The sequence below is a fragment of the Acanthopagrus latus genome, chromosome 2, assembly GCF_904848185.1.
Source record: "Acanthopagrus latus isolate v.2019 chromosome 2, fAcaLat1.1, whole genome shotgun sequence".
NCBI lineage: Eukaryota > Metazoa > Chordata > Actinopteri > Spariformes > Sparidae > Acanthopagrus > Acanthopagrus latus.
The window spans coordinates 3259903-3287091 of NC_051040.1; the positions used below are offsets into that span (position 1 = coordinate 3259903).

Consider the following 27189-nt stretch of genomic DNA (forward strand, 5'->3'; position numbering starts at 1 on the left):
ATTACTAACATTTGTCCATGTTTTTTGGATTTAATTTACACAATCTCTGCTCTGAGAATGTTTTAATTAACTGTCGCTGGGACATAAAAATGCTTTATTACTGATGATCATCTATCGAGTTTCTGTATGACTGCCCCACTAGATGTACATGTATTTGTCGCCCTCTGGTGGCCACAGTGTGAAACTGCAACAACATCAAATTAGTAAAGTTCACGTGAATGCGGATGTGATAGCATACTACAGCTTCCGGGTCAATCCTTTGACAATATAGGGACCAAACTAAAACAATTATAAATTAAATGATTAATATAAAAAATATATCATGAAGTTAACGTATCGTGTCAGTTGTTCAGAGCAGCCGCTCTGGCGTGAAAAGCCAGGGCCGTATGATCCACGAAGGTAGCACAGAGTAGTTTCGGACTCCGTTAGCATTAGCATGTTAGCAAGACGAACGTTAGCTAACAGCTTTCTTTATTCGACACCTGACCCCCGCCGTGTGTGTCTTTGCATTAAGTTCCTATCATATCGGTGAAGAAGATTTGACCCCAAAGGAATAATCTATAATGACTGATTTCTATTATTTTTTTTGTTTTTTCCGGGGCAGCGGCTGTCCCGTCACTTTATTTTGAAAGTGTTCACCGGAAGTATTAGAATTGCCTTTACTAATGTAATGTGTTGCAGTTACACGCTGCGGCCGCTGGAGGGCAGTAAAGACTCGTCATTGTCACTTTTCATAACCGTTATCTCCGCTGGTGTGGGGGCAGATAACGGCTACATGACTGCCCTCTAGCGGCCACAGGTACAAACTGCATCCAACCGTCAAGCTAGCGTCAATGCAGACAGGCTAGCATACTCTATTTCCGGTACAGACTTTGGGAATAAAACTTTTAAAATAGGCAAACGTGATTATACACACTGTGTCTCGAAAATTGAGAAAATTATGCTCTAAGAACGCAATCCGTGGTAACCGGAAACGTATCTGAAAAAAGGTAGTCATTCGTGTCCCACTGCAGACTGTACGAATTACCCTCATTTGTAGAAATGGTGATAATAGTAATTTATTTTGAAAGGTAGTGATGAGTGTCAGAGGGGACCGGCGAAAACCATAGAAGAAGAAAAAGCATCAGCGTTCTCATCGTTGTGTTTGGTGTTTAAACTGATACTAAAGTTGTCAATGATTGTTTTAAAATAGTTGAAAGTGACTGAGAACGAAGAGAAGCTGCTGCTGCGAGTTTTACAAGATGAAGTGAGTGTTTTTGTCCACACGGAAATGAACAAAACAACAGCTATCCATGTAGACTCTACTGAGAGTTAGTGCTAGCTTGATTGCATTAATTGTAATAATACCTTGTTAGCAGGCTAAGATAATGTTAAACTGCAGTTTGTTCGGCTTATCCTCAAAAATGAAGTGTACGTCTGTGTGTTCGCGTCATTAGCTGTCCGTTACACAACCAGCGTCCACGTTAGCTTAGCTTCACACATGTTTTGTTAAGTAAGTCCATCATGTAGCCTCTGAAGCTAACATCTGTGTGGTGCTGTTACACCTGTGTTACCTAAACAAACACGGAGAACTGGCTGTTCTAAGTTTCAAACAATGTGTTAACTCAATATTGTTTTATTCCAGGCTCAACATTGATGGTCTGTTGGTGTATTTTCCATATGATTACATATATCCTGAGCAGTACTCCTACATGCTGGAGCTGAAGAGGACACTGGATGCCAAGGTGGGTGTTATTAAAATACCTCTCAGCTTATTCTACAGGATCTGTGGACAATAAATCCAGAGGGATTAAAATCATTGTTGTGCCTGGGTGGCATGTTGTCATACACTGTTGCTGGTGGTTGAGTGTGTCAGAACAGACTGTCAGATCTAAGCATCATATCCTTATACATGAGTACAGATACATCTGCCTATAATTGTAATAATGAAATGTATTTTTTAAAATGCCCATCAAATCTCCCAGAGCTCAAGGGAACATCTTCAGATCGCTTTAGAGTTTCATCCAACCAACAGTCTAAAAACCCCAAAGACTCATCTCTTCATTTACTGTCATAAATTACAAAGAAAAGCAGCAAATCCTCACATTTAAAAATAAGGAACTAGCAAAATATTAGATTAATCAGTTAGTCAGAATAGTTTGCAACTATGTTTCTTTCGATCCACTCATTGATTTATCTCCTGATCATTACAGCTCTACTGACCTAATACAGACTGTTGTTACAGCCTCTCCATCAGAAGGAAAATAATTATGATATGTTCAACTATTTTCTCTGTCTGACTTGCGCTTATGCCTGTTTTGTATTTTTAGGTATAGGTAGCTGTAATTATTCCTCCTCTCTGTGCTGAACGTACGAGATAATTTCATAACTATAAATAAGTTATAGTTTATAGTTTTTATAAGCTATAAACAATTCCCTTTTGTGTTTCTGTGTTGTGAGATGGAGACACAGTTTACCTGCCCCCCTTTGTGTCTGACTGATTAAACACAAGTCCAGGGTGGAGTTGAAATCATCATCAGTTTTTATTTTGTGCTGCATCAGCGACAGAGCGGCCACACAAAGGTAACTTGTTGTGTGTGTTCAGGGTCATGGAGTCCTGGAGATGCCGTCAGGAACAGGGAAGACCATCTCGCTGCTGTCCCTCATTGTTGCCTACCAGAAGGTGAGTTGAGCTGTGTGTGCATGTGGCTTCCCATCAGCCAGTGAACACATTCATATGTTTGGTTCTCTCTTTGTCAGGCCTTTCCTCTGGAAGTGACCAAGCTGATATACTGCTCCAGAACTGTTCCTGAGATCGAGAAGGTGAGTCAAAAACCATGATCACCAAAAAGTCACTAAAGTCTATTTCACTGGACCTGCAGGTTAAATCTCAGCTGTAACAGTTTATCTTGTCAAACTGTTCCTACAGCTCAGCCATTTGTAAAGTTAAAATCAATCAGTAAAAATTCAATTTAAACAATGTGAAGGAGTTGCTTTAAATCACCAGAACTTGTGTAATATATTTCTCCGTCTGTTTAGGTCGTGGAGGAGCTGAGAAAGTTGATGGAGTTTTATTGCAAACAAACTGGAGAGAGCAACAACTTCCTCGCTCTGGCCCTTTCTTCCAGAAAAAACCTCTGCATCCACCCAGAGGTACGAACAGCCACCGGCCAGGACAGATCAGGACCTCGCACACAAGCTGACTGAGAGTTATAGCAGCGATTTGATTGTCTTTTAGATTCAGAACTGAGCTTTATGTTCTTTGTTTCTGCCATATGTCTAAAAGTAAGCCTACGTTGACTGTAACAGCGACTGTGTGCTTGTGTCCAGGTGAGTTCTCTGCGCTTCGGTAAGGAGGTTGATGGGAAGTGTCACAGTCTGACTGCATCCTACATTCGTGCACAACGCCACAGCGACCCAAACCTGCCTTCATGTCGCTTCTATGAGGTAAGAAGTCACCTGCTTTCATCCAGTTCAGACCACGACACACCATGTTAAGGATATTGTTGATTTTCCTGCTTGTTGTCAGCATCAGTGAATATGTGTGTGTATGTTTGCAGTGTTGTTGAACCTCCTCTGTCTCACATGTTTGTGTGTAGGAGTTTGACTCAGTCGGCCGACAGGTGCCTCTTCCTGCCGGGATCTACAACCTCGATGACCTGAAAGACTTTGGCAGGAGGAAAGGCTGGTGTCCATATTATCTGGCACGATACTCAGTACGTTTCTCTACAGACTGTTGCAAACATGAAATATTTTGCCTGGTGTGAAAAACGCTTTCCTAGTATTTGGGAAAAGTTATTACTGGATTGATTTATGGTTGCATAAGCATTAAAGCTGAATAGATGGGTTTTTATTTCTGCACATCAGAGAACCAAAGAGGTTTATAATGAAGTCTGTAAATGTTTCTCATCAGGAGCAATCATGTCGATGTGAAAATACTCAGACCAAACCACAGTCACATTATACTGAATACTGTCTAGATATTTGACACACCGGTTGTTACTCTGTCTTTAAGCGTTTCTGTCTCTTGTCTTTATTTCCTCATAGATCCTGCACGCCAACATTGTGGTTTACAGCTATCACTACCTGCTGGACCCCAAGATAGCTGATCTGGTGTCCAAAGAGCTGGCCAAGAAGTCTGTAGTGGTGTTTGATGAGGCTCATAATATAGGTGAGGAGGTTTACATGAATTTATTACGTGATAATAACAAAAATCTGAAACTACTTTTGTCATTCTGATAATTTTTTTTGGAACGATCTTAAATGAGTTAATGTCCGGTCGAGTCATGTTTGTCTTCATGTTGTGTGTCTCGCGTCTTCCTCAGACAATGTGTGTATCGACTCCATGAGTGTGAACATCACCAGACGAACACTCGACCGCTGCCAGAACAACGTGGACACACTTCAGAACACCATAAGCAAGTAAGAGTCAACAGAGATCAGCAGCAAGCGCACTGAAACACTCACCGAGTACATCTCAGTTCCATAAATCAAAGAAAAGTGAAAATGAAATTTTTCTGATAAATGTAATTTTATTTCCTTTTATTAATCACACAGAAAGGTAACACAGATTTAAACACACTTAACCTTAGGTAACTGTAATATTTCCATCAGGATTAACTTCCTGTTTTCGTCTCTGCCCCGCCTCCCCTGCTGTCTGATAGGATAAAGGAAACAGATGCTGCTAAACTGAAGGAGGAGTACAGGCGACTGGTGGAGGGACTGAAGGAGGCCAATGTTGCCAGGGAAACAGACGTCTACCTGGCAAATCCTGTGTTACCAGATGAAATTCTCCGAGGTATAATGGCATCAACACTAAATGTTTTTGTTTTTTGTTTTTCTTCTGTTTAGACTTAAAAACAAGAAACTCAGTCGAAAAAAGTTTGACGATGTTGCTTTTCCACTGCCCTCTTTTCGTCCCTCTCAGAGGCGGTCCCTGGTACCATTCGCACTGCAGAGCACTTTGTTGGTTTCTTGAGACGTTTCATGGAGTATCTGAAGTCCCGTCTGAGGGTCCACCATGTTGTACAGGAGAGCACGCCACAGTTCCTCAAAGACATCTTCGAAAAAGTCTGCATCGACCGCAAGCCTCTCAGGTCAGTGTGGACTTTTTATAACTTCATCTTTTATCCTGAAACACGAGCTTTAGATGGCACTGTGGCTCTCAAGTGACCATGTACTTACTCACTTTCTTCATCTTTCACATTCCCAGTTGCTCAGTCACTTATTCTCCTTCTTCATTCAGTTCCTCACTCTCTTGTTCCCTCATTTCTTCCAGCAGCCTCCTGCCGACTCTGTCACCTCCTCACATCTTTATTATCTCTCGTACTCAATCACAAACCTCTTAAATACACTCTTGGTTGCTGACTCTGATTCTAGCTCGTGTCCTCTCTGTTTGTCTGATCAGGTTTTGTGCAGAGCGGTTACAGTCGTTACTGCGAACTCTGGAAATAGCAGACATCGCAGACTTCTCAGCTGTTACTCTCATCGCTAACTTTGCTACGCTGGTCAGCACCTACAGCCAAGGTACTAAAACCCCTCAGTGCATCTTCAAGTACTGAAACCAGATAGTGTCAGATATGTTACTGTGGCAGACACTGTAGTTGTAGTAACTGTAATCTACTGATTTCCTTTTTTTAACCTGGCTTCAAAATCTTCTTGACTCTTGTTTTCATGTTATCATTGTTAATCTTTTGTTCTGTTTCTCTGTGAAGGTTTCACCATCATCATTGAGCCTTTTGAAGACAGAACTCCAACCATCGCCAACCCTGTGCTCCACTTCAGGTGGGTAGATGTAGCATTGTTAATGTAAAAACATTCAGCTATTACACACGTTTACTGGGAATCCCAGTAATCAAACATGACCTTACCCGGATCTGACTGTCTGTATAAAATGTGGTATTTTATTATGTCAGCTACGAGGACTTTATTTTGAAACCCAAAACAATTTTACCCGATAATGATCTTTTATTAGATGTTTCTGGTGGATCTGAGCCCTTTTTTGTAAATTAAAAGATACAGTTGATCAGGTATGTCAGAACCTGTGTGGATATGAGAAATGAAACGCTGACTGTGCTGATCTTGGTGTTTTGTTTCTGTTCCTCTCTCAGCTGTATGGATCCGTCTATCGCCATCAAACCTGTTTTCCAAAGGTTTCAGTCAGTCGTCATCACCTCGGGGGTAAGTTTAGTTTTCACTCTGCCTCTTTCTTCTCTGCTCAGTTCGCAGTCTGTCACTTCAGTTATTCATCTACAGTTGCTACTTAAAATATATTCCCGCAGTTTAATTCACAAGAAGTTAGTTATTATAAATTATGTCCGGAATATTTAATCCATTCTTTCTTTTTATTCTGGAAACATAATGAGTTAATTTCATGTGTCACGTCCAGTCCCGACATCTGTGCTCACCAAACAGATGATTGTTAACATACACTGATAAAATGTCTGCTGTCATTTAGACTCTTTCTCCGCTGGACATCTATCCCAGGATCCTCGACTTCCGCCCGGTTACCATGGCGTCCTTCACCATGACGCTGGCACGGACATGCCTCTGTCCTCTGGTGTGTAACTACACTCGCATGCTGGAACATATTAAACTCATAATTTGTCTTTTTAAAATTGTATTTCTTGAATTGTTGAAGCTTATCCAAGTTTTTTATGTTTCATTCTTTCTGATCTGTCTCACAGATTGTCGGCAGAGGAAATGATCAGGTGGCTCTGAGCTCAAAGTTCGAGACCAGAGAAGACTTTGGTGAGTAGAAAAGCGTCCGTCCATGAGAATTACAACTATGACATTTTATACAATTTCTTCAGTTTCTTGAATATAAGTATTAATCTTTTTTTGTTTTGTTTCCAGCTGTGATTCGTAACTACGGCAACCTGCTCCTAGAAATGTCTGCGATCGTTCCCGATGGCATCGTGGCATTTTTCACCAGCTACATCTACATGGAGAACATAGTGGCGTCTTGGTATGAACAGGTCAGTGTGACAAAACCTTGTTTCCTCCTCATCTCTTTGTATATGACAAGAAGTTTAACTCAATAGTTCTGTGTTATTGTTTTTTGTTTGCAGGGTATCCTGGAGAATATCCAGAGAAACAAGCTGATTTTCATTGAGACTCCAGATGCTGCAGAGACGAGCATGGCCCTGGAGAAATATCAGGAGGTCAGAGACGCACCTGTCATCTTTTCTCATGCGTATTGTAAATAACTAGATGATAATAATAGCAGGCATGGTGGTAAATGAAGATCGAGCATTAGTTGTGCTGTAATGAGTGAAAACACACTCGTGGTAATACTGTATCTCCTGCTGGATCCAAGACTTTTAACCTCTGACCTTTGTCTTTCTCTTCAGGCTTGTGAGAACGGGAGAGGAGCCATCCTGCTGTCTGTGGCCAGGGGAAAGGTGTCCGAAGGAATAGATTTCGGTAAATGTTGGATACTAAGTAGGAAACGTCTGTGTAGAAATATACAAACAGTAAAAGCAATACAACAGAGTTCTTTATGGTTATAAACATTCCCCTTTTCAGCTGAACTCTGGTGTGTGTGGAGTTGAGATTTTCATCTTAATAACTATGAAACTTGCTCTGTCTTCTGTTCAGTGCATCATTTTGGCCGAGCTGTCATCATGTTTGGAGTGCCGTATGTTTACACGCAGAGCCGCATCCTAAAGGTCAGAACCGTCTGTTCAGATTGACTCACTGCACCACATTTACCCGCCGCCACTTTGTCTGAGTTAAGCATGTGAAATTAATATACAAACTGCAAAATACGATTGATTGTAATAATGTTTTTATTTCATTCAACTTATGCAACCTATGATAGATTAAACTAAATGTTCACAATGTCGATAAAAGGGAAAGATGTTTTTCACATGAATCCTGTCTGTCTGTCGTGTTTCAGGCTCGTCTGGAGTACCTGCGGGATCACTTTCAGATCAGAGAGAACGACTTCCTGACGTTTGATGCCATGCGTCACGCGGCTCAGTGTGTGGGCAGAGCCATCAGAGGCAAGACCGACTACGGACTCATGATTTTTGCTGACAAGGTGTGTGATGTTTCTTCACAGTCCAAATAGTTATGTCTAAACATGCTTTTATTTTATGCACAATTTACAATTTCTTTGCTTCATATTAACTGCTGGTATGTTCCAGTACCCCATTAAAGTGTCTCCACTGATCAGTTGGTATGTGACGGTCGGTTCTCTCGTCCTCAGCGTTACGCCCGAGCAGACAAACGCGGGAAGCTTCCTCGCTGGATTCAGGAGCACATCAGCGACGGCAGTCTGAACCTCACCGTGGACGAGGCCATCCAGCTCTCCAAGCACTTCCTTCGGCAGATGGCTCAGCCTTTCAGACAGGTACGATCCTTACACGTGTAAAATGTGTGCTTCAGATTCGTCTTTTTTAACTTTGCTATTCGGCCAAATAAAGGAAGCTTAAATGTAATGACTCACCAGGCGTAAGGTCATCAGGAGCAAAAAAGAGAATTAAATGACTTTGAAACAGAAGTTTCATCTGTGCTGTCGGCACAGCTGTTTAAATTTAGTTCATGACAATTCAGTTATTTCATGATCTTACTACTAGGTTGGCTTTAAGTCTTATGTTAATTTGATAATTAATACGTTTTTGGGTGAAAATTTATGCAATATAATTATTGCAGCATATTTATGTGTGAAAAATCAAAAGCTGAAAAAAAAAAAAGAATTCCAGACTGAAAATGTGCTGAAATCACTAATCATGATTGAAAAATAATTACTGGCCTTGTTGCACATGTATTAAATGAACAATTTAATCATGCACTGTACTTGACTTTTTCATGAAAAGGATCAGATAATTAGTTTGGAAAAGAAAATCATACATTTTTTTAAGGTGTCGCGAGTAAAATAACATTTTCTGACTCATTAAACTTTTTTTTTACTCACCACGATACGTGATAAAAACTTTTCTTATTTATTGTAGTGGTTTATTTATGAGTAGTGGTGCAGTTTATCGCTTTGTGGTCAAAATGAATTTGAGTCCTCAGCAGTGTCAGCTGGCCAAAGTGTCATTTAGTCACTAAAAATAGTTGGCCAGGTAGTCTGTGAATAATTCAGCTGGTTGATTTCACCGCTTCACCTCCATCTTTCTTCTCTCTTCTCGCTCCAGGAGGACCAGCTGGGTCTGTCTCTGTTGACTCTGGAGCAGCTGGAGTCGGAGGAGATGCTGCAGAAAATCGCCAAGATTGCTCATCAAACCTGAAAGTGACGTATGCTGCGTGATGTCATCACTGCCGCTGGGTCAACAACCGTTACAGTGACATCATCACTGTGCGACAATTAGAACTGGGTCAAATAGTAGGTGACATTTATTTTGTTGTGATTAACGGAAGTTTACCTGATTAGGAAAGTTTAGACATCACTGAAAAAAAACAATTTAATCAAAGGAGCCTTTCTTCTCCACCTATCTGGTGAACAAATATGAAGAGTATTTAAATCACACGTTGACTCAGTTCTGGTGGTTACAGTAATGATTTCTGACTGGATAAGTGCCGCTCTTTGTATGATGGATCAAACGTCTGAGTACAAGCGTTCATAATTTCAGGTCACACACTGTCGCTGCTTTTAGTTCCAATCAGCTTCAAACATATTCAGGATTTCACTGAGACAGTTACAACATCTTGTATACTCAGTGTATTCAGTGTTACAGATAACAGAAATATCCACAACAGTAATGAAACTTTACTTGACATTAAAGTTTTAAAGATGGATGAGACATTTCACAGTATTTTCAAAGTGCTGTAGTTCGTGGCGAAACTAAGACATTGTGATTTTAGAAACTTGTTTTGATAAGTAACATGTTTTGTTAAACAGTCGTCAGCGGGTCAATGTGTTGCATTTATTACAGAAATGTTGTTCCATCTGTGGGTGTAACATGGGTCCATATAGTGTCTGTCATACAGGCACAACTACTGTTGTTTCCTTTGCTACTGCAGCTGTAAATAGTCACGTTTTGTACTGAACATGAATATTTGTGTTTCCCGTTTTACACCCAGGAAGTTGGAATATAAATGTTTGTATTTAACTGTTGACTTGTTTGTCTCTTCTTGGGAAATTGTAGTTGCTTCTCCAACGTGAAGATGTTTTGAAACTCAGTTTTCAGCGTTTTGATCAGGACGGGCAGTTAATCCTTTTTATTTACGAGGCCTTTTCCTCATTACAAAAACAAGTATACATTATTCAAATATCAAATTTAAAAAAGGACTAGATATTTAAAAATATATTCAATTACAACATTATTTGCATTCACACAAAAGGATAAAGTATACAAGGATATTATTGTAATTTATTTCAGCTCACGTTTGCAAATATAAAATACAAACACTCATATTTACCAGAATAAACAGAGAAGTTCCTTTTCTACATATTTGTATATAACATTCTTACAGACTGTAGTTTTTACAGTAACTCAGTAATCAAACAGCAGTAACAACATCTTCTACCACAGCAAATGTACAATCAGTAGTTCTCCATCATGGAAAAATAGGATATGTTTGAGTAAAGAAATGGAAGTGAGCCCTAAGACGACGTTTGGAATAAAACCTGTGAGCATCAGCTGGTATTTGAAAAGTATTTGGGAGTCGAGATTTCTGAGGACATCCAGTGTCATAGTCAAGTCACCAAATCTGGAGTTCGCCTTCAGTTACTAGTTCAAGTAATTTTCGCTCTAACATATTAAAAAAAGACCACAAATAAATCTACACGTCAACAAAAGATAGTTTACCATCTATAATAGTTGTTGATTTCAGGCATTTCAGTGAATAAGCAAAGACGTGACATTACAAGATGAAATAGACATGATTCAGTTGGCTACCTGTTCCTCAAAGTTGTTCTTAATTCTGCTACATGATGCTACTTTTCCCACAGCGGGTCAAACCCCAAAACATACTCACTCACACAAGTATTTTGGGTTTAAGCATCCCCTGCATGTGCTGCTATATGGAGACAAATGTCCATCCGTTTACTACAGGTCCAGTATTCACTCTGTGTTTCTCTGGTTTGCACTCGCTGCTGCCGGATGTTTTGATTCTCTTGACTGACCTCAGTTCAGTCCAAGCCAGTTTAAAATCATCAAAACAACGCCGGCTCAGGCACACAACAATAACTTTGGGTCTCCAGGGGCCAGATGTATAAAACTATAGATTCACAAAAAAACATGCAAACACATACTGTCAGATGTATGACGCTGTACGTACGGTACGGTGGGAAAAAAATACATGTGCATGTTTTTTATATGTAAAAGTATAAATCATCTACACATCCGGCCCCAGGTATTTCAAAACTATTTTTATCAGTTGTTAAAAATTCACAATGCAACAAATACATATTTGAAAAATGCAATTTATTGAAATTTAAGGAATGCTAATATTCAATAATAAATTAATGTAGTTTGATTAATCAGTAATATATAAATGTGCAAAAATATCTTTATTAAAGAGTTCTCTCTTTCAAGTGTTACGTTTTTAATTTAAGTTTAAAAAAGTTGGTCCTTATTCTCATAAAGTGGAATGACAGAACTGTGGTACAGCACAGCTGAGAAACACATTTGTGTTTTTATCATTAGATTTGACAATATTAATCAGAATTACCTGCACATTTAAAAGGCAAAACACATGAAAATAACTTCTGTAACAGTACAAATCGATAGCTTAACTTCTCCCTCGTAAACCAAATGTAACATTTACATTTGAAAATTGTGCAAACAACTTAACATCCCTGTACTTCGCAAGAGATAATTTATAACATTTAAAAAAGATTATCTTTAATGTCAATGTGCCTGTTCATTTTTAGAAACTTTAAAACATAAATAACTTTTTGTTGATAGAAAATGTACCTAAAAATATAAAATTGTATAACAGATTATTTTTTTGTTAACCTGCAAGTGATGTGGGGTGTTTTCATACAAATATAATGTCAAAAACATCATGACAACTTCTCTGACAGGGTAGATTCTGGTGTTATTCAAGGTTTAAAAGGATTTGTGCGTTTCACAATATGTTTTCCATTTCGAGCTAATCGATCTGTAATGACGAAACTGAATTTGTTTCTAATCTACATCCAGGAAGGAATGATATTAAGTTTCAAGTGAACAGGAAGGAAAGTTTCCAGTGCGATGTAGATAATTTGTGAACCACTTTTTGGAGACACGTCATCACCGGAGACAAACATGTCGTATTTATTGTTATTTGACTTTCCTCTTACCTGAATCTAATTTTTAAATGAGGTGTGATTCTCCATTTTGCAATGGATATTTTTTGATAAAGTTTCCATTAATGAGAGCCATTTTTTGACTCGAAGTGGGGAATCTACATTGGTGTAGGACACCTGACAGGAGCGATCAGCGTAGAGCTGCGTGTGAACATCTTTCCAGTTTTCTTTAGCTGTTTGTAGAAGGTGTGTTTGTGTGTTAGCTCGCCCCACCGAGTGAACCTCGTCTCGTCAGGCTCTGCGTGCTGGAGCTCAGACCTCGAGCGTCTGTCAGACGGCTTGACTGGTGAACAAAACACAAACAATAGATCTTCAGTGACTGCATGTTATGAGTGAAGTTATTAAAAAGGTGCCTGTGTCAGTATTAGGAGTGTAAATACGATATCTGTAAAGATTGGGACAAATGCAAAACAGACAAAAAATGGTTTCTTTTATGAAAATAAACAAAATTTGAATGGTAAGTAAATCTACACTGTTCTGCAGAGAGTGACCACAGTAATAAGAATTTAGCTAGAAATGCACGACTAAACTGAAAACTATGATAACCAGATTTACTGCATAAACATCAACAGTCTCCTCACCTTGACGCTGTCCTGACTCTCTCTGGCACCAACATTCAGCACATTCAGAGAGTTCGCCCTCTTCATCCTGAAAATAGAACATCATAAACTCTAAAATCTTTATTAAAAAAGGGGCCAAATCTCGGCAGCACACTCATCTGTTCTGGAAGTGAGTGACAGACCACTGGATGGACTGTGATGGGTTAATGTGATTAATGTGGTGATACGTGATCGGACCTGAGCTCAGCTGTTAATAATCACTATATAAAAATAGCAGTCTTTTCGCTGATTGTGTCGTTTGCTGTTACAGGTCATTTATAATCATCAGAGGAACCAGCAGACTGTTTCATAAACACATAAAAGTTCCTTGTGGTCACTTTAAGAAACACCCGCAACTCCAACAAAATCACTTTTACTGATCTGGGGGATTGTTACCAGACCCACAGTCGGAGGTGTTACACCTTTTCTAACAGAATATTTTATTACCCAGCATTCCTCGGGCTCGTTTCCTCCATTCCAACACCTCTCAGCTTGCGGACCAGTTTCTCACTGCTCCGGCGAATCGACTCTCTGAGTTTGGTGAAGGAGCCGCTGCGCTTGAGGTTACTGAGTCCGTCCTCGCCAGAGCCGCCCTCCTCAGCACCGGACCAGCTGGGATGACCATCACCTGAAGAACCAATGAATTGATTTTTACATGATGTAGTAAAAACACAACCCTCGTGGTCATTTCCACATGGTGCTACAGAAATGGCAAGTCCACAACAGAATGCATGATGAGATCTGCTGCTGTTTTGTACCTTCTACAGATCCAAACTCCTTTTCATGTGCTCTGGTCAGGATCTCTTTGTAAAGTGATTCAGCCTGTCTGTATTTCCCCTGCTTCAGGTAGCACGATGCCTGAGAGGGAAATGGGAAAGTGGTTGAGTGTAGAATGGTTTGAGAGAGGAGGGTAACAAAAAATGTTGTGAAATTTGATTTACTTCCATCTGCAGTCTTCAGGAATTGGTAATTGGGAGACATAAAAGACTGAATATTGTACAAAAGTAAAAAGAAAGTAAATGTAAAATGACACAACACATTTATACTTACCAGGTTGTTCTTGGTCTTGGCCACGTTGGCGTCGTCTGGTCCCAGTTTGCTCTGGTAGATGTGCAGAGCGCGTTCGTAGTACTGCTCCACCTCCTGGTACTTCCCCTGGTTCTGACACAGCAGAGCCAAGTTGTTCAGCTGCTTGGCCACATCTGGGTGGTCGGTGCCCAGAACCTGAGGTGGCGTTCAGACAAAAAATGCACTGTGAGGACTAAAACTTGATTATTCTTTCCATAACAATGACAATATTTAAGAGATTAAACATGCAAATGTTCTGTGTTCATTTTGGATTGTGTGTTAGGGTCCAATTATTAAGAGGTCCTGCATTCAAAATCTAACTTCTGCAGAAGTGCAAAGTAAAATTCAGTTTTAAAATATATGAACTCTAATCCTCAAAGTGTGGTAATATGCATGCTTTCTCACCTTCTCTCTGATCTCCAGAGCTCTTTTACACAGCGGTTCTGCTTCTTTGTATTTCCCTCTTTTCCCATAAAGCACCGCCAGGTTGTTGAGCGTTGCTGCCACCTGTGTGAACAATAACACAAGATACACACAATGTGATGTTGAAGGCAGTGCTCCCAGCAACACAATGACACACAGGTTTGAACATGTGGCCCTTCCAAACAGGTTTACAACAAGTGCATTTGTTTTGGATGCAAGTGAAAGAAAAGACACAAGGTATTCTTAAAATAATCTTTCCTGTCTTAAAACACAGCTGTTTGCAGGATGCACAGCAACAACACAACATCTGTTCATTTGTGGCTATGTGAAATTTATAAGTGTAATTTAATGATAGTGGAACAAAGTCAACAAGGTTACAAGTAATCCAACAGTTAACAGATTTAGTTACTTGATAATCATGATTCTGTTTAGCTACAGCTAAAAGTGAAAAAGTTGTAATGTTTAGTCTTTACAGTTCAACTGTAGTTCTGCTGTTGAACCATCAGAACTACAGAGGAACTTATTTCCTCAAGCCAGAAAAGAAGGTTTCATTTTTGGAATCTGAGTCTGAGCATTAAGATGAACCATACAGAGATAAACATCTTCTTTCTGATCGACTCTTTGCTTATGTTGGTCATATAGAAGCATCAGTATTAAAATGAAACTGTTTCATAACCAGTTAAAAACATCTTGTATTATGTTTAAAAGGAGGGCGACTCACAGCCGGATGGTCTATTCCAAGAGTCTTCTCTCTGATCGCCAGCGCGTCATTCAGCAGGTTTGCTGCTTCTTTGTATTTGTTCTGGTCTCTGTAGAGAAAAACAGATCAAGAGTTCTCAGAAAAACATTTGAGAAGAAGGTAAACAGAAACTTCACACAAATCTAAATAATAATGAACTGACGCTTTGTGTAACACTGATATAAAAGTCTTTGAAGGTGACCACAGGGCGGAGGACATCATCATTTTTGGGCGGGATAATCTTTATGCATGTTGTGGTGATTTGTTGCCACGGTAACAGTCCTCACCTGTACACCAGCGCCAGGATATTCAGCATGGTGGCAACATCTGGGTGTGTGTGGCCTGAGGATTTCTCCAGATCTTCCAAAGCCTGTTGAGACATTATTTTAATCAGGAGAGTGAAGCCGGTGCAGGATTCAGATCGTTTTTGTCGGACCAGAAGAGCAACAAACCCTCTCACCTGTTTGCAGAGTGGCACAGCGACCTCGTATCGTCCCTGGGATGCGTACTGGATGACCAGGTTGTGGAGCGTCCGAAGGCGGGCGGGAATCTCGTAGCCGCCCTGCTGAGCAGCGGCTGCTGCGCTGCTGTGATGAGGCTGAGACACTGAGCAGACAAACGCAAAGAAATGTGATACGAGTCTGGACTCAGTTTATCACCGCTGACATTAAATAAGATTAAACCTTAATAAAATCTTCACATAGATGTATTCCAGTATTCCACTAATAATCTGAATACCAGCCTAATCAGAATATCATCTTGTTCCAGTTTGAAGAGATCCCTGATATGCTTGTCTGAAGCTGATTTTCCTTCACAGGCTGTAAACTCATTAACTCTGCATGTGATGTAGATGCTAAAATGTGACATCAGAGCTTGAAATGTCTTTGCTTTGCGTGAAGAGTTGTTACTCAAAAACATCATGAGCTGCAGCAACATGGTTGCATCCAAAGATTATCTATCAAGAGCAGCAAAGATAAAGAAAGCCCTTCTTTTCATAAAAGAGTATTTACAATAATTGTACAGGTAAACGTGCAGGATGTTGAGCTCATTATGATTATACAAACAGGAGAGATCTAACAGACACCAAGGTGACTGGATTGTTTTGTGATGATGCTACATTTAGAGAAACACAAGACTTCTGCCCTACGACTGTATGCTACCAGCTGAGAGAAAAGGTTTGTGACAACATGTTCGCAAACCCAAGGAAAGCCTTACTCTGGGACTGTTCCTCGTCTTCTGTAGGAAAGAGGTCGTCCAGAGACTCCTTGGTGGAAGACGGATCTTTGTCATCCTGTACGGAACAAAACACATTCAGCATAATTCAGCGCAACAACATTTGACTTAACAAGTTATTTGATTGTAAAAAGGTTGTGATTACACATCCATTCCACATAAAAAGATGTCCATATTTTAAATATATTTAAAAAAAACATGCTTATTCCCTTTATTTATATCTAAATCTAAATTATATTGAATGTTGTCTGGCTGTTTTTCTACTTTTGAGCCTTTGTTACTTGAACACACACTGGCCTGGTGTAGTGCTGATGACAAACCCTCTCTGAATATAAACACCGACACGTTTGTGTTTGTCTTGTCCTCACCAGCTGCGGCTCCTCCAGGTCGTATTTGCGTATGGAGGACATGAACTGCAGGTGTTTGTTCTGCTCCTCCAGCGTCACCACCTCCTGCTCCCTGTCCTGCAGCCGCTGCTGAGCACCAGCCAGCTCGTCCCTCAACCACTGATTCTCCTGACAGAGACGACGCACCTGAGGAGGACACGAAGGAAGTGATGAGGAAAGGTGAGGGGGACAGTATGAAAAGGAAGTGGGTGGAGCGAAAGGGTGAGGAAAGGAGAGATGATGGCGAAGGAAAGGAAGGGAAGGGGGAAGAAGATGATGTATGGGAGGAAAATAGAAAGGAAGAGAGAGGGGGAGAAAAGGTAAAATGACAAGGAGGGAGACAGGAAAGAGCGACAGAGTGGAAGAATTTATCTTTGTCATCACTTCCTGCAGAAACTCACCTGAGCACGCAGCTTCTGTTTCTCTGCCTCTAGAGAACCAAGGTGAGCCGACAACGCCATCATCACCTGCAGAGGCCAGAAAAACACCTCAGATATAAAACAGACATCAATGTAATAACTTGGACTGATAGCCAATAAAACTTAAAGTAGAAACATCAGAAGAACCAGAAATATGTCATGATGCTTTCCTGTTCTTCGTACCTGAGCCTCGCTCAGCCCCAGCTCTATCCTCTCCAGTAACTGGAGGACGATGCCGCTCTTCTCCTGCTCCACGCTGCCGCTCTCTGACGTCGGCCGACTCTCCAGCGGCTCCTGCAGGCTCTCCAGCAGGCCCCGGTTCTCTCCTCTCAGCGCCTCCAGCCCGGCGATCACCTGCTGCGTGCTGCACAGAATCTCCTCCCCTGACAACATGGCTCCAACTGTGAGGTTCCTCCTGTCACAACAACTGACCTGGAAACAGCACAGAGGGGGACAGAAAGACAAAACATTTGTTGGTTCCAGCTTCTTTAATGTGATTGACAGTAAATGAAGAGTTCTGGGGGTTTTGGACTGCGTGTTGCTTGGCTGGTAATGATGTTACACTATAATTTAATAAAGTTTGATATCCAATGTTGAGGAAACTGACTGAGCAAGCACCCGTTTCACTTTTTAGGGTTGAATCTACACAGAAGCTGCAATATCTTGTACTTTCACTGATTAAATCAACTTGATGAAGCTGAGCTGTAGGAGAAAGTTGGTGAAAAACATGTATTGATATTAAATTTGAAACGTACGAGAACACGGTGAAGAAAACACAAACTGTCAGCAACTTTACTACATTTGAGGGTTTTCAGTTTCGTCTCTGAGTCTGAGAGGAGAAGTGGGAATATGGAACTAGATACAAATGATACATAACATGTGCAACAGACAGTTTTGCAGGTTTGGATTAATTCTGTCAGTCCCAAATAACCTGCACATAACAAAGTGCACAAACATTCCCAAGATATTAAATTGAACATATAATATGGACATGAAAAAAAATATATACAAACAAAAAAATATAGTGTACATATGAAACAAAATATAACTATGTTAAATCAGAATCAAATCAAAATCAGTGATTTGGAATTGAATATTAAAATAGTTCACAGTATTGTGACAGAATTCATAATCAGACATATTTCATTAATATTTTACATATTATAGCTGGTATAAAATATATCTCAACTGAACATTTTGTGTGTATTTTCCAGTCTTGAACTTGTTTCCATGCAGTCTGTCGGTGTCGGTGTAACTGGTCTAACTGGTCTCGGGTCAGTTTTCCAACACGCCAGGTTCAATGTATTTTTTAAGTAAATTTAAATCTAAAGACAAACGGCTGACTTGAAGACGACTGCGTCACATCACGACACATTTCTGTTACTATCATAGTAAAAAAACAACATCGTCGGCTGCTGTAGAACGCATAATTATGATAACTGTGGTCTTCATTACGACATAAACACAGAGACAAAAACACGCAGGCTACAATTCAGATCCACACAAAGTTATTTATAGCCTACCTGCTAAGTCCAGGCTCCGGCGGCGTGGTTTCGTCTTTTTGTCCACTCTGAGCGGATGTTATTGTTTTTATTTTGGACAGCGGAACTTGTCACATACAGTCGAACATTTCCGCTCAACGTATCTTTCGGTTTGTTTTGCGTTAAACAGGTGGAACGAGGAGATAAACTACAAAATGTAAATGATTCACCTGCTGCCTCATCGGCTCCGCCTGTCATCACGGATTCACCAGCATTCAAGCTAGCAGCAGCGTCATCAAACTTCCGGTTATAACCTTCAGAGTAAAAGTCGCGTCGCTGCAGGTGTAGCGCGAGATTGGGGGATTTAAATATTATACATAACAACTTTTTAGTATGCTCCTCAGTTATTTCCAATTTTTGCTCACATATAGAATAAGTTTGGTATGTAAATCATTGGAAAACCTGATTATTCATAGAGTTGTATGAAGAGTTAGCACATCCTCCATGTTTATGATCTGTCTGCTGTCTGCACAGGCTCAACTTTGATATACATGATGTACCAAATGGATTTGGTTACCATGAGGATTTTGTTGTTTTCTGAATAAAATGGCTGCTTTTAAAATACTTGGACTGTGAGGCTTCAATTTTGACCTCAGCGGCAATATATTCTCAAGCATATCATCACTTTTTATCACTTATTACTTCTTGACATTACTTTAGTTGGAGGCAGCGAGTGATCAGACAGGAGGATAAGATGCTCACACACCAAACTGTGCAGTCTTTTTGTTTTCCTCTGAAATAAGTTTAACAGATATTTATCACATTAAACTGGGATAAAGGCTTAGCCACAAGTCTGGAGGATTCAATTTTTATTTGTGCACACATCAATGGGAATAACGTGTGCATCTTATCCTCTCATCTGATCACTGTCTGCCTCCAACTAAAGTAATGTCAAGAAGTAGTTAAGTTATGAAAATTAGATACTAGAGAATGTTTTGTTGCTGTGGTCAAAGTTTTTGTTTCTACTTTATTTTTTAGTTCTTAATGTAATATGAAAATTGTGTGTAACAGTATCTACAACAACAGTATGAACAACAGCATAACAGCTGCATGAGAAAAAAATGGGATATATTAAAATAAGCTTCTAAAGTATTGTATCAAACCCAATAAATATGTCTCATATAGGCAGAACTGGAAACATTTCTCACCTAAAATAAAATCAAAACACTGTGCTTTTATTCTGAAGGCACAGCATCATGACTTCCTGCATTTGTCCAGTTTTGTCTGCGTGTCTTGACGCAGCTGAGCAGCTTACCTGATCCCATATTTCCCACCATACACTGCGGCTCCAGGGCTGGCCGTGATGTCCTGCCCAGGACAAGGCCACCTATCTGTCAGAGAGATGAACTGCCTGCAGGAGGAGGGACAGATCATTGTCGACAGGTTATTGATGACAGATTATTGATGACAGGTTATTGATGACAGATTATTGATGACAGATTTTTGACGTTTGAGTTTGACAGTTTGTGTTTGATCCCCATGGAACTGGCTGTTTACACTTCTCTCTGTGTGGTACATTTGTCGACAGTCTTATTTTAATTTCAAATAGTTAAACTAAATTGTGTAGTTCTAATGTGTTATCTAAATATCATATTTCTTTTAATATGACCACCAATTAGTAGATATCTAAACAGATGACAGATATGAAAGATAATACAATTATTAAAATCACATACTGTTTAGCCTATAACCATTTATATACCACCCAACTGACCCAAGAGGTTAACGTTTTTGCTTTCTGTCTGATTCATTTATTTATTAATTTAAGCATCTCAGTTTGTCAAGGGCATTGTACAAAACTTTAACTTTACGATAAGAATGTACAAACTAAGGTCCTGATTCTGACTGGGCAATTAGCCAATCATATTTAGGATAATGAGGTGGAACCTGGGGAAACCAATCGGATCTCAGATTCCACCCTAACCCACCCTCGTCCACTCCCTGGACACACTCCTGACTGGGCCCCTGTGTCTGCGACATCCTTCAGTGGTCCATCCACGCTGTGACTTCCTTTTCTTTAGAGCTACTGTTGGTGAGGTCTGACTTTCTATAGAGGGCGCCGTTTCCTTTATTCATTTGGTTATAGCGTTAGCATGCTGCTAATGCTACTTACTTTAGAGTTATACTAAAAGCAGAGGAGCTACTGTTCTCTCATCTACTCTCCAAACATTTTAAAACATATTCAGGTAGAATCAGAGATGAAGGTCTGTAATGAAAAAAAATGTAGGTGCACTTTAAACTCTCACTCTAAATATTCACCGGGTGGTAGTCAGTGAGCGGCTCAACAAATAGAAACTACCAGGATGTGTGCGAGCTGTGCTGCATGTGCCTGTGTGTGACAGTTATACGAGCAGGTTGATGGACGGCTCAGCTGTCAGGTGGGCAGAGGAGCCACAGCAACTGACCACGGTGGCCGTGCAGCCCAGCCATGTAAGGCCACCGGCCCCCCGGGGAAACTCCTCCAGGCCTCTGTGCTTCCTACAAACAACCCTGCGTGCAGCTCTGTCAGGGTAAAGACTAGGACAGGGGTCAGAATATACGTTTGTCGTTAAGCTTCGAAAAGTCACACTTCAAACCAGAGCAGCTTGAATGTGACACCAGCTCTCTCTGTTAGTATACAGTCAATAAGTGCAGGTTGTAAGAAAAACCAGAGCTTATTACTTACTTACTGAAAACAGCTGATCACGATAAACAAAACACAATCAGGTAGCAAAGATGTTCATCTGTCAGGCTTGACTTCAGCATACACCCTTATCTTCTTTAACAAGGACAGTGGAAATAAATTGAGCTTAAGTTAACTTAGAAATTGTACCTTTCATTCATTCATGTTATCAGTCTTTAGGTCTTGAGTCTCACTAACAAGCCATACATGGGATTTATTTAAACAGATAATCAATGTTAACAGTTGACTATATAAACAACAGGTTGACTGTTGCTAGACAGGTGCTGCATACTTTCCACTGAGATATAATCAAAAGTATGCAGGTCACAAGCTGACGACAGCAATACGCCTCACATTTTAAAATACTTTTTTAATTAATTAAAGGACAAACTGTAAACGGTTACTTACATTTGTCATTACCCACTGGAGAAGTGCTGATAGGTGAAACAAACAGCTCAGTAGACATCAGTCCTGATCATACGCAGCTGAGGCGGTGAGGTGTAGAGGCGAGAAGTTTGTTTTACACTTCACTCAGAACAAACCAGAACCTGGAACAGTCACCTTCCACTCACCCAGACATATCAGACACACGTGACTTAGCTTTACAGAGTGACTCTGTGTGCACATGAACCCGACAGAGAAGAAACTTTTCTGATTAAAAGCTCCTTGCACTGTTTCTCTCCGGGACTTGGTTTCCTCACTAATGTCACTGCACTTTGCAGGGACGCCACATATTTCCCATACAGCTCTGTGTGCCAGAGCTCACTCAATCCTCAACCTCTGACCACGCTGCAGAAAATAGAAACCGCTTTATTTGTTCATCAGTTGCAGTAAAAATAATTATATTTCCTTTATTTCCACAGCACACAACTGCGGTGTTTATGTCAGTTTAAGCACTGAACTGAACCACTTCTAGCCATGATTTTGCATCTCAACAATGTGTTTTGTTTTGCTTGCGATGTTCCTTTTCTCACATAGTTTGTCTGGACTGAAGGCCAGAGAGGACGAAAACTGATTCAAATCTCTGGAGTGTAAAGCTAAGCCTCTCTAAATCAGTTCAGCCCTCTTAATCTCTTCATAAAGCCCACTGACCTTTATAATAACTGTTAAGTCTTTGTTCTTAAGAACATTATTATTGCCTCATTACCTATTGACTCCATTCAATGTAAACCCATTTTTTGTCTTCTTTTCTTTCTTTTTTGTTCTGAAAATGTATTCTTCATCATTACTTATAAACGTTATTACAATAATTTAAGCTGTTTGTTATTTCTAATCACACCTATTGTGTCAGCTCTTCTTTCTGACTGACATGATTATATACACGTCTCACTGTCTCACTGTGCAGTCAGAGCTGCAGCGTCCCAGTCTGAGGACACATTAACAGCTAAACGCTAACCTCGTCATGGCTGTGCATCTTTAATTATTGATCTACAGCCTTGTCCCTTTTCAATTCACACATAACACACTAAAGATCCAGTTAATGACAGAAGAGTTTTGCTGCATGCAGCCGTCAATCAGGAGTGGCAAAAGTATACACACATTAACACCCTCTGTACCCCCCGTGGTATTTACACCACGCAGCCAAGACGGAAACTAAAGAAACAATATCTATTCAATGCATATTTTATGTCTTGAATTTGTGTGATTATCTCTGTGTGTGTCTGTGTGAGAGAGAGACCGAGTGTGAGTTGTGTTAGAAGCTGTTAAGCACACAAAATGCGATCAATGCTGAGATGAGACGGGCGACGGGACTTCACACCGGCAACACAACACTGCTGCTGACGCCAAACAGACAGACGACAGCAGGAAGGAATGACAGTGCTCCCTGCAGTCGTGTGTGTGTGTATGGAAATATATAAATATATGTATGTATGTATAGACACCATTGTGCAACACACACAGGAGAACTGCAGAGGAACAATATTACAGCTGCCTCCCACTGATGTAAAATTAGAAATGAATGACTTACAGAATGAATTGGAACAATGGCACACAGGCACGTCTGCACACACACACACACGCACACACACACACACACACACACACACACACGCACACACACACACACACAGCACACATACCATTGTCTCACAAAACATCACCATATCTTTCTACCTGAAGAATACAAAATACCTCTAAAAGGGTGAAAAGCTGGGTGTTCACAGTGTTTCATGAAAAGTGCCGGGGGTCTTCGTGCATCTTCATCACTCACACTGACTGCAACTTGTGCCATCATTACAATGTGAAACAGCCATAGACTGACAAAAGGTCAAACTGCCAGAGAGCAGTGTGTTTTGTTTTTTTCTGGGCCCTTTCACTTGTGATAGTAGTGAAGGCCCAAGACATAAAGTTGTGCATATGTGAGAATATAAATATGTGTATGCTTTGACTCAGTCATGGATTCATCCCAACGGTCAGCTGTTCTGTGTCCATTATTCTGTCCTCTTCACTTCGATCCTGCTGCTTCGGTAAAGAAATGCGAGTTTTGTCAGTCTGGTCAGGTGGGATGACCAGATGAATGAACGAAGGATGGACAGAGTTACAGACAGACTGACAGCTGAGTCGGTGCAATTCAATCGGGAAAACTGCTACTGGAGATCAGAGGACCTGGTGAGCAGCACTAAAGATAGACTCCACAGTTCACCCCCTCTCCTCCCCCCTCACGGGTCACTCAGGTAGATCACGTTTCAGTGTAAGCTCACCACGATCACCTTCACCAAACACACACAAAACCGACAGGAATTCAATACTATTATCCAAAAATAAGATACATGCAGCAGCATCATCTGCTATCAAACAGTGAAGAATAAAAGCAGGTCGGGCTGTGAGAAAATTCAGCACCTGGTGAAACACTGATCACTGATCAGCTGCTAAATATACTCTGAACTTTTTGCACTATGCACCTCTAAAGCCAATTCATGTTGACCTTTGCAGTTATATAAACATAATTTGCATTAGCAAATGCATTTCATAGAAAGTGTAATGCCACACAGATTACTTTCTATCAACATACTGGGTTTGTAAACGACAAATCATCTCATTCTGTCATTTATTAATGATCCTGGCGACTTGATAATTATCTACGTTATTGTTAGACTCACTGTGGTTTAAAACAAGATGGAAAGGCAGAAATATATTTTTACTTCCCACGTTATTCTTTTCAAAATCTGATACCCAGATTACCCACAATGCCACTCAGCGATGGAGAGGGGCTACAGATGTCTGCTGAGCTCTGTTCTTTCTAACTCCACACCTCCAGATGCTCATTGTTGCCAGACTTGAGGTCTTCTGACCCGTCCAACACTGGAACTACTTGATCACGACTTTACTCAGCTTCCTCTGGAGCCACGAAAAGGCTCAAACTACTTTTTCCAAATATACGTGATGTTGTGATGAAACACAGAAACTGTCCGCACATGTGAAACATTTCCATCACCTACGATTTGTTCAGTGTTGTGTACAAACAAACACAAACCGCTCACATCTCCATGGAAAAAAACATTGTCACTCCTCCCTCAGCTTCATTCCACTGCAACACTGAACATGCACAAATCGACAGAGTCGTCTTACACATGCCTGCATCTATTTGTGGGCTCCTAGAGCTGTTAACATGATTTTGTCCTGCGCTGGCTCAAGACTCGTATGTCTGAAATAGTTAGTCCAGAGAAAGCGTGAGGGCCGCTGCTGCTTCATAAGAGTCCAGATCTCTTTTTACTCCCTCTCTCTTCCTTCTCAGTACAGAAACCACAAGGACAAGTTGAGGGGTTATAAGCTTTATAATGTAGAATCCTCCCAAATGTGCGTCAGTGGAAGTCGTTGAGTGGTCAAGACTGCCAGTTGTTCCTGGCAACACCCATGTGTGAATGTGTGAATGCATGTAACCCTCAACTGCTCCCTCAGGCCTTCGCTGTGAATAAGAATCTGCCATCAGTCTGCACGCCAATGCAAACAAGGTTGATAAGTTACATTATATGTATGTCTCAGTGACTCTTAAAATGTTACCTACACATTAGGGCTGTCACGATATCAGATTCTACTTGATTATTGTGGACCAAAATAATTACACTTACAATTTTATCTTGACATCTATCCAGACTGCAGTAGAGGGTCTCGCTCTTCTCTAAGAAGTCCTACATCTTTGTCTTTTCTCAGTCTTATGGTGAATGGCAACAAGCTTTGAGGTGCACTACGTCATCCATTATGACAACACAAGAACAGAAAGAAAAGTAAACAATTAAAGAAGCGATGGATTATTAATACGTTGTTATCATCAATTGCACCTCCACTCGGAATCAGGCTGCATAACTGATACAACTCCGGCCTCTACACAAAACATTAACATGTAACATGGAAGACGCAAATATGAAATAACTAACAGCAGTTTAACATTCAGATAAATGTTATTTTGAAATCTTTAAAACTACACAAACGTATATTATCATAAGATTCTGCATTTTTCAATGGTTTCTCACACATACAATGCATGGAAACACTTCAGTTTTATTTAGTGCACATGTAACTTTAACAGCAATAATAACAAAAAACATAAACATTTGAACTAAAATCTAACAACATCAGATTCACAGAGGTTGTACTTAACGCAAGACTGCAGCGGAAGATTGCAGGAAAACTTTCGGTTAGTTTATACGACGTGTGCATGCATACATTTGCAAAGGCACGCGCACAAATTGTACTGTACAATCTCACATGTGACCCGTCGCACATATGAGATTGTGCAGTTGGTGCCCAGCAGGATGAAGTCGTGCTGCCTCACATGGATCGTCTCTTCTGACAACATAACCTTCACACAGACATCAGCAAAAAACACTAAAACATTCATTTAAATGCAATTTAGTCTGCATAAAAGGCTCAATAATCTAATTTGTGTGCACTCTGCTGAGATGCAGAAAGAATAATTATAAAATCCTTCACACAGTGTTCTTGGTTACATAACTGTCCTTGGTGCCTGTTTCCTCGGGGCAGCTGCAGGGTTCTGGGGCTGCTGGGGGTGGGCGGTGGTGGTGGTATGGGTGCGTATGTGTGTGTGTGTGTGTGTGTGTGTGTGTGTGTGTGTGTGTGTTGGGGGGAGTGCTGGGGGATAGAATGACAGTCTAAACTGGGATTCTGGAAATGTGCCACGGTGGTATACAAGCAGCAGAACTAACTGGTCTGAATGGGCAGAAGACACACGGCACATCGGTCAGCTTGACCTTTGGGATTTATAGACTGGGGTTTGTGCTGAAGGATGTGTTTGAGGGTAAAACTGTTATTTTACATTTAGAGTAGAGTTTACACACCCCGTCAGGCTGCTGCAAGTCATAGAGGGTAATTCAGAGCTACTGCACACGTGAAATGCACAATGATTGTCTAAAGAAGACTTGTAGGGTCATTTCATTTTTAATCTTGCAATAATAATAGAGAACATCATGCATAAGATGCATTATTTATAGTTTTTTTTTACTTTACAGGGATTTCATAGTTTGCACATGAATTACAAGGTAATGTGAATGTGGTTTCTATGTCATTTCGTGCACTACATAGTCACTTCCTGTGTGTTTGCATGTTCAGAGCGACTGAGCAACATGAAGCGACCTGGAGAAAGACTAATGTGGAACGTCATGTCTGTGGATGGTCATGCCACAGCTGTGAAACTGGAGCTTGACACTTGAATTTAAAGTGGAGGAGCTGAGACCCAGAGCACCTGATTTAAATAAGAGGACCTGCAGTAATAAGATAATCACTCAACATACAATATATACTCACTATACTTGTCTTATTAAACCCACTGTCATTATATGTTAATTCTAGTTCTATGTCTTCCACGTCTTTTGTAAATTCTTCTGTAGGTATTCAGCAGATACCAGGTTTTTTAAATCTACATATTTTCACTTTGTATTCT

At 40.4% G+C, this 27189-nt stretch overlaps 2 protein-coding genes across 6 annotated transcripts; one reads left to right on the forward strand and one right to left on the reverse strand.

Annotated features, from left to right (window-relative positions):
* The first annotated feature begins 1079 nt into the window (after nt 1-1079).
* On the forward strand, nt 1080-10044 carry ercc2 (excision repair cross-complementation group 2). Of its 2 annotated transcripts, XM_037075316.1 has the most exons (24): nt 1080-1246; nt 1625-1724; nt 2585-2662; nt 2740-2802; nt 3019-3132; nt 3310-3426; nt 3579-3695; nt 4027-4150; nt 4305-4401; nt 4644-4777; nt 4907-5075; nt 5387-5505; nt 5694-5763; nt 6090-6159; nt 6437-6538; nt 6666-6729; nt 6835-6956; nt 7050-7142; nt 7332-7404; nt 7579-7649; nt 7880-8023; nt 8192-8335; nt 9123-9237; nt 9276-10044. In XM_037075316.1, the coding sequence occupies exons 1-23, from the start codon at nt 1242-1244 to the stop codon at nt 9213-9215; spliced, it is 2283 nt and encodes a 760-aa protein (XP_036931211.1). In that variant the 5' UTR covers nt 1080-1241; the 3' UTR covers nt 9216-9237; nt 9276-10044. The 2 variants fall into 2 exon arrangements, with proteins under 2 accessions (XP_036931211.1, XP_036931200.1); XM_037075305.1 differs by having other exon boundaries at nt 9123-10042.
* Nucleotides 10045-10278: 234 nt separating this feature from the next.
* Nucleotides 10279-21362, reverse strand: klc3 (kinesin light chain 3). Of its 4 annotated transcripts, XM_037075350.1 has the most exons (15): nt 21294-21362; nt 19884-19979; nt 17271-17519; nt 17070-17135; nt 16651-16815; nt 16265-16340; nt 15510-15655; nt 15337-15419; nt 15032-15119; nt 14293-14394; nt 13870-14043; nt 13578-13677; nt 13267-13447; nt 12802-12868; nt 10279-12503 (listed from the first exon to the last, which is right to left on the reverse strand). In XM_037075350.1, exons 3-15 carry the CDS (start codon nt 17478-17480, stop codon nt 12420-12422), a joined length of 1542 nt encoding a protein of 513 aa, XP_036931245.1. In that variant the 5' UTR covers nt 17481-17519; nt 19884-19979; nt 21294-21362; the 3' UTR covers nt 10279-12419. The 4 variants fall into 4 exon arrangements, with proteins under 4 accessions (XP_036931245.1, XP_036931226.1, XP_036931234.1 ...); XM_037075331.1 differs by lacking the exons at nt 19884-19979; nt 21294-21362 and adding an exon at nt 18799-19082; XM_037075339.1 differs by lacking the exons at nt 19884-19979; nt 21294-21362 and adding an exon at nt 18611-19072.
* Nucleotides 21363-27189: the final 5827 nt, after the last annotated feature.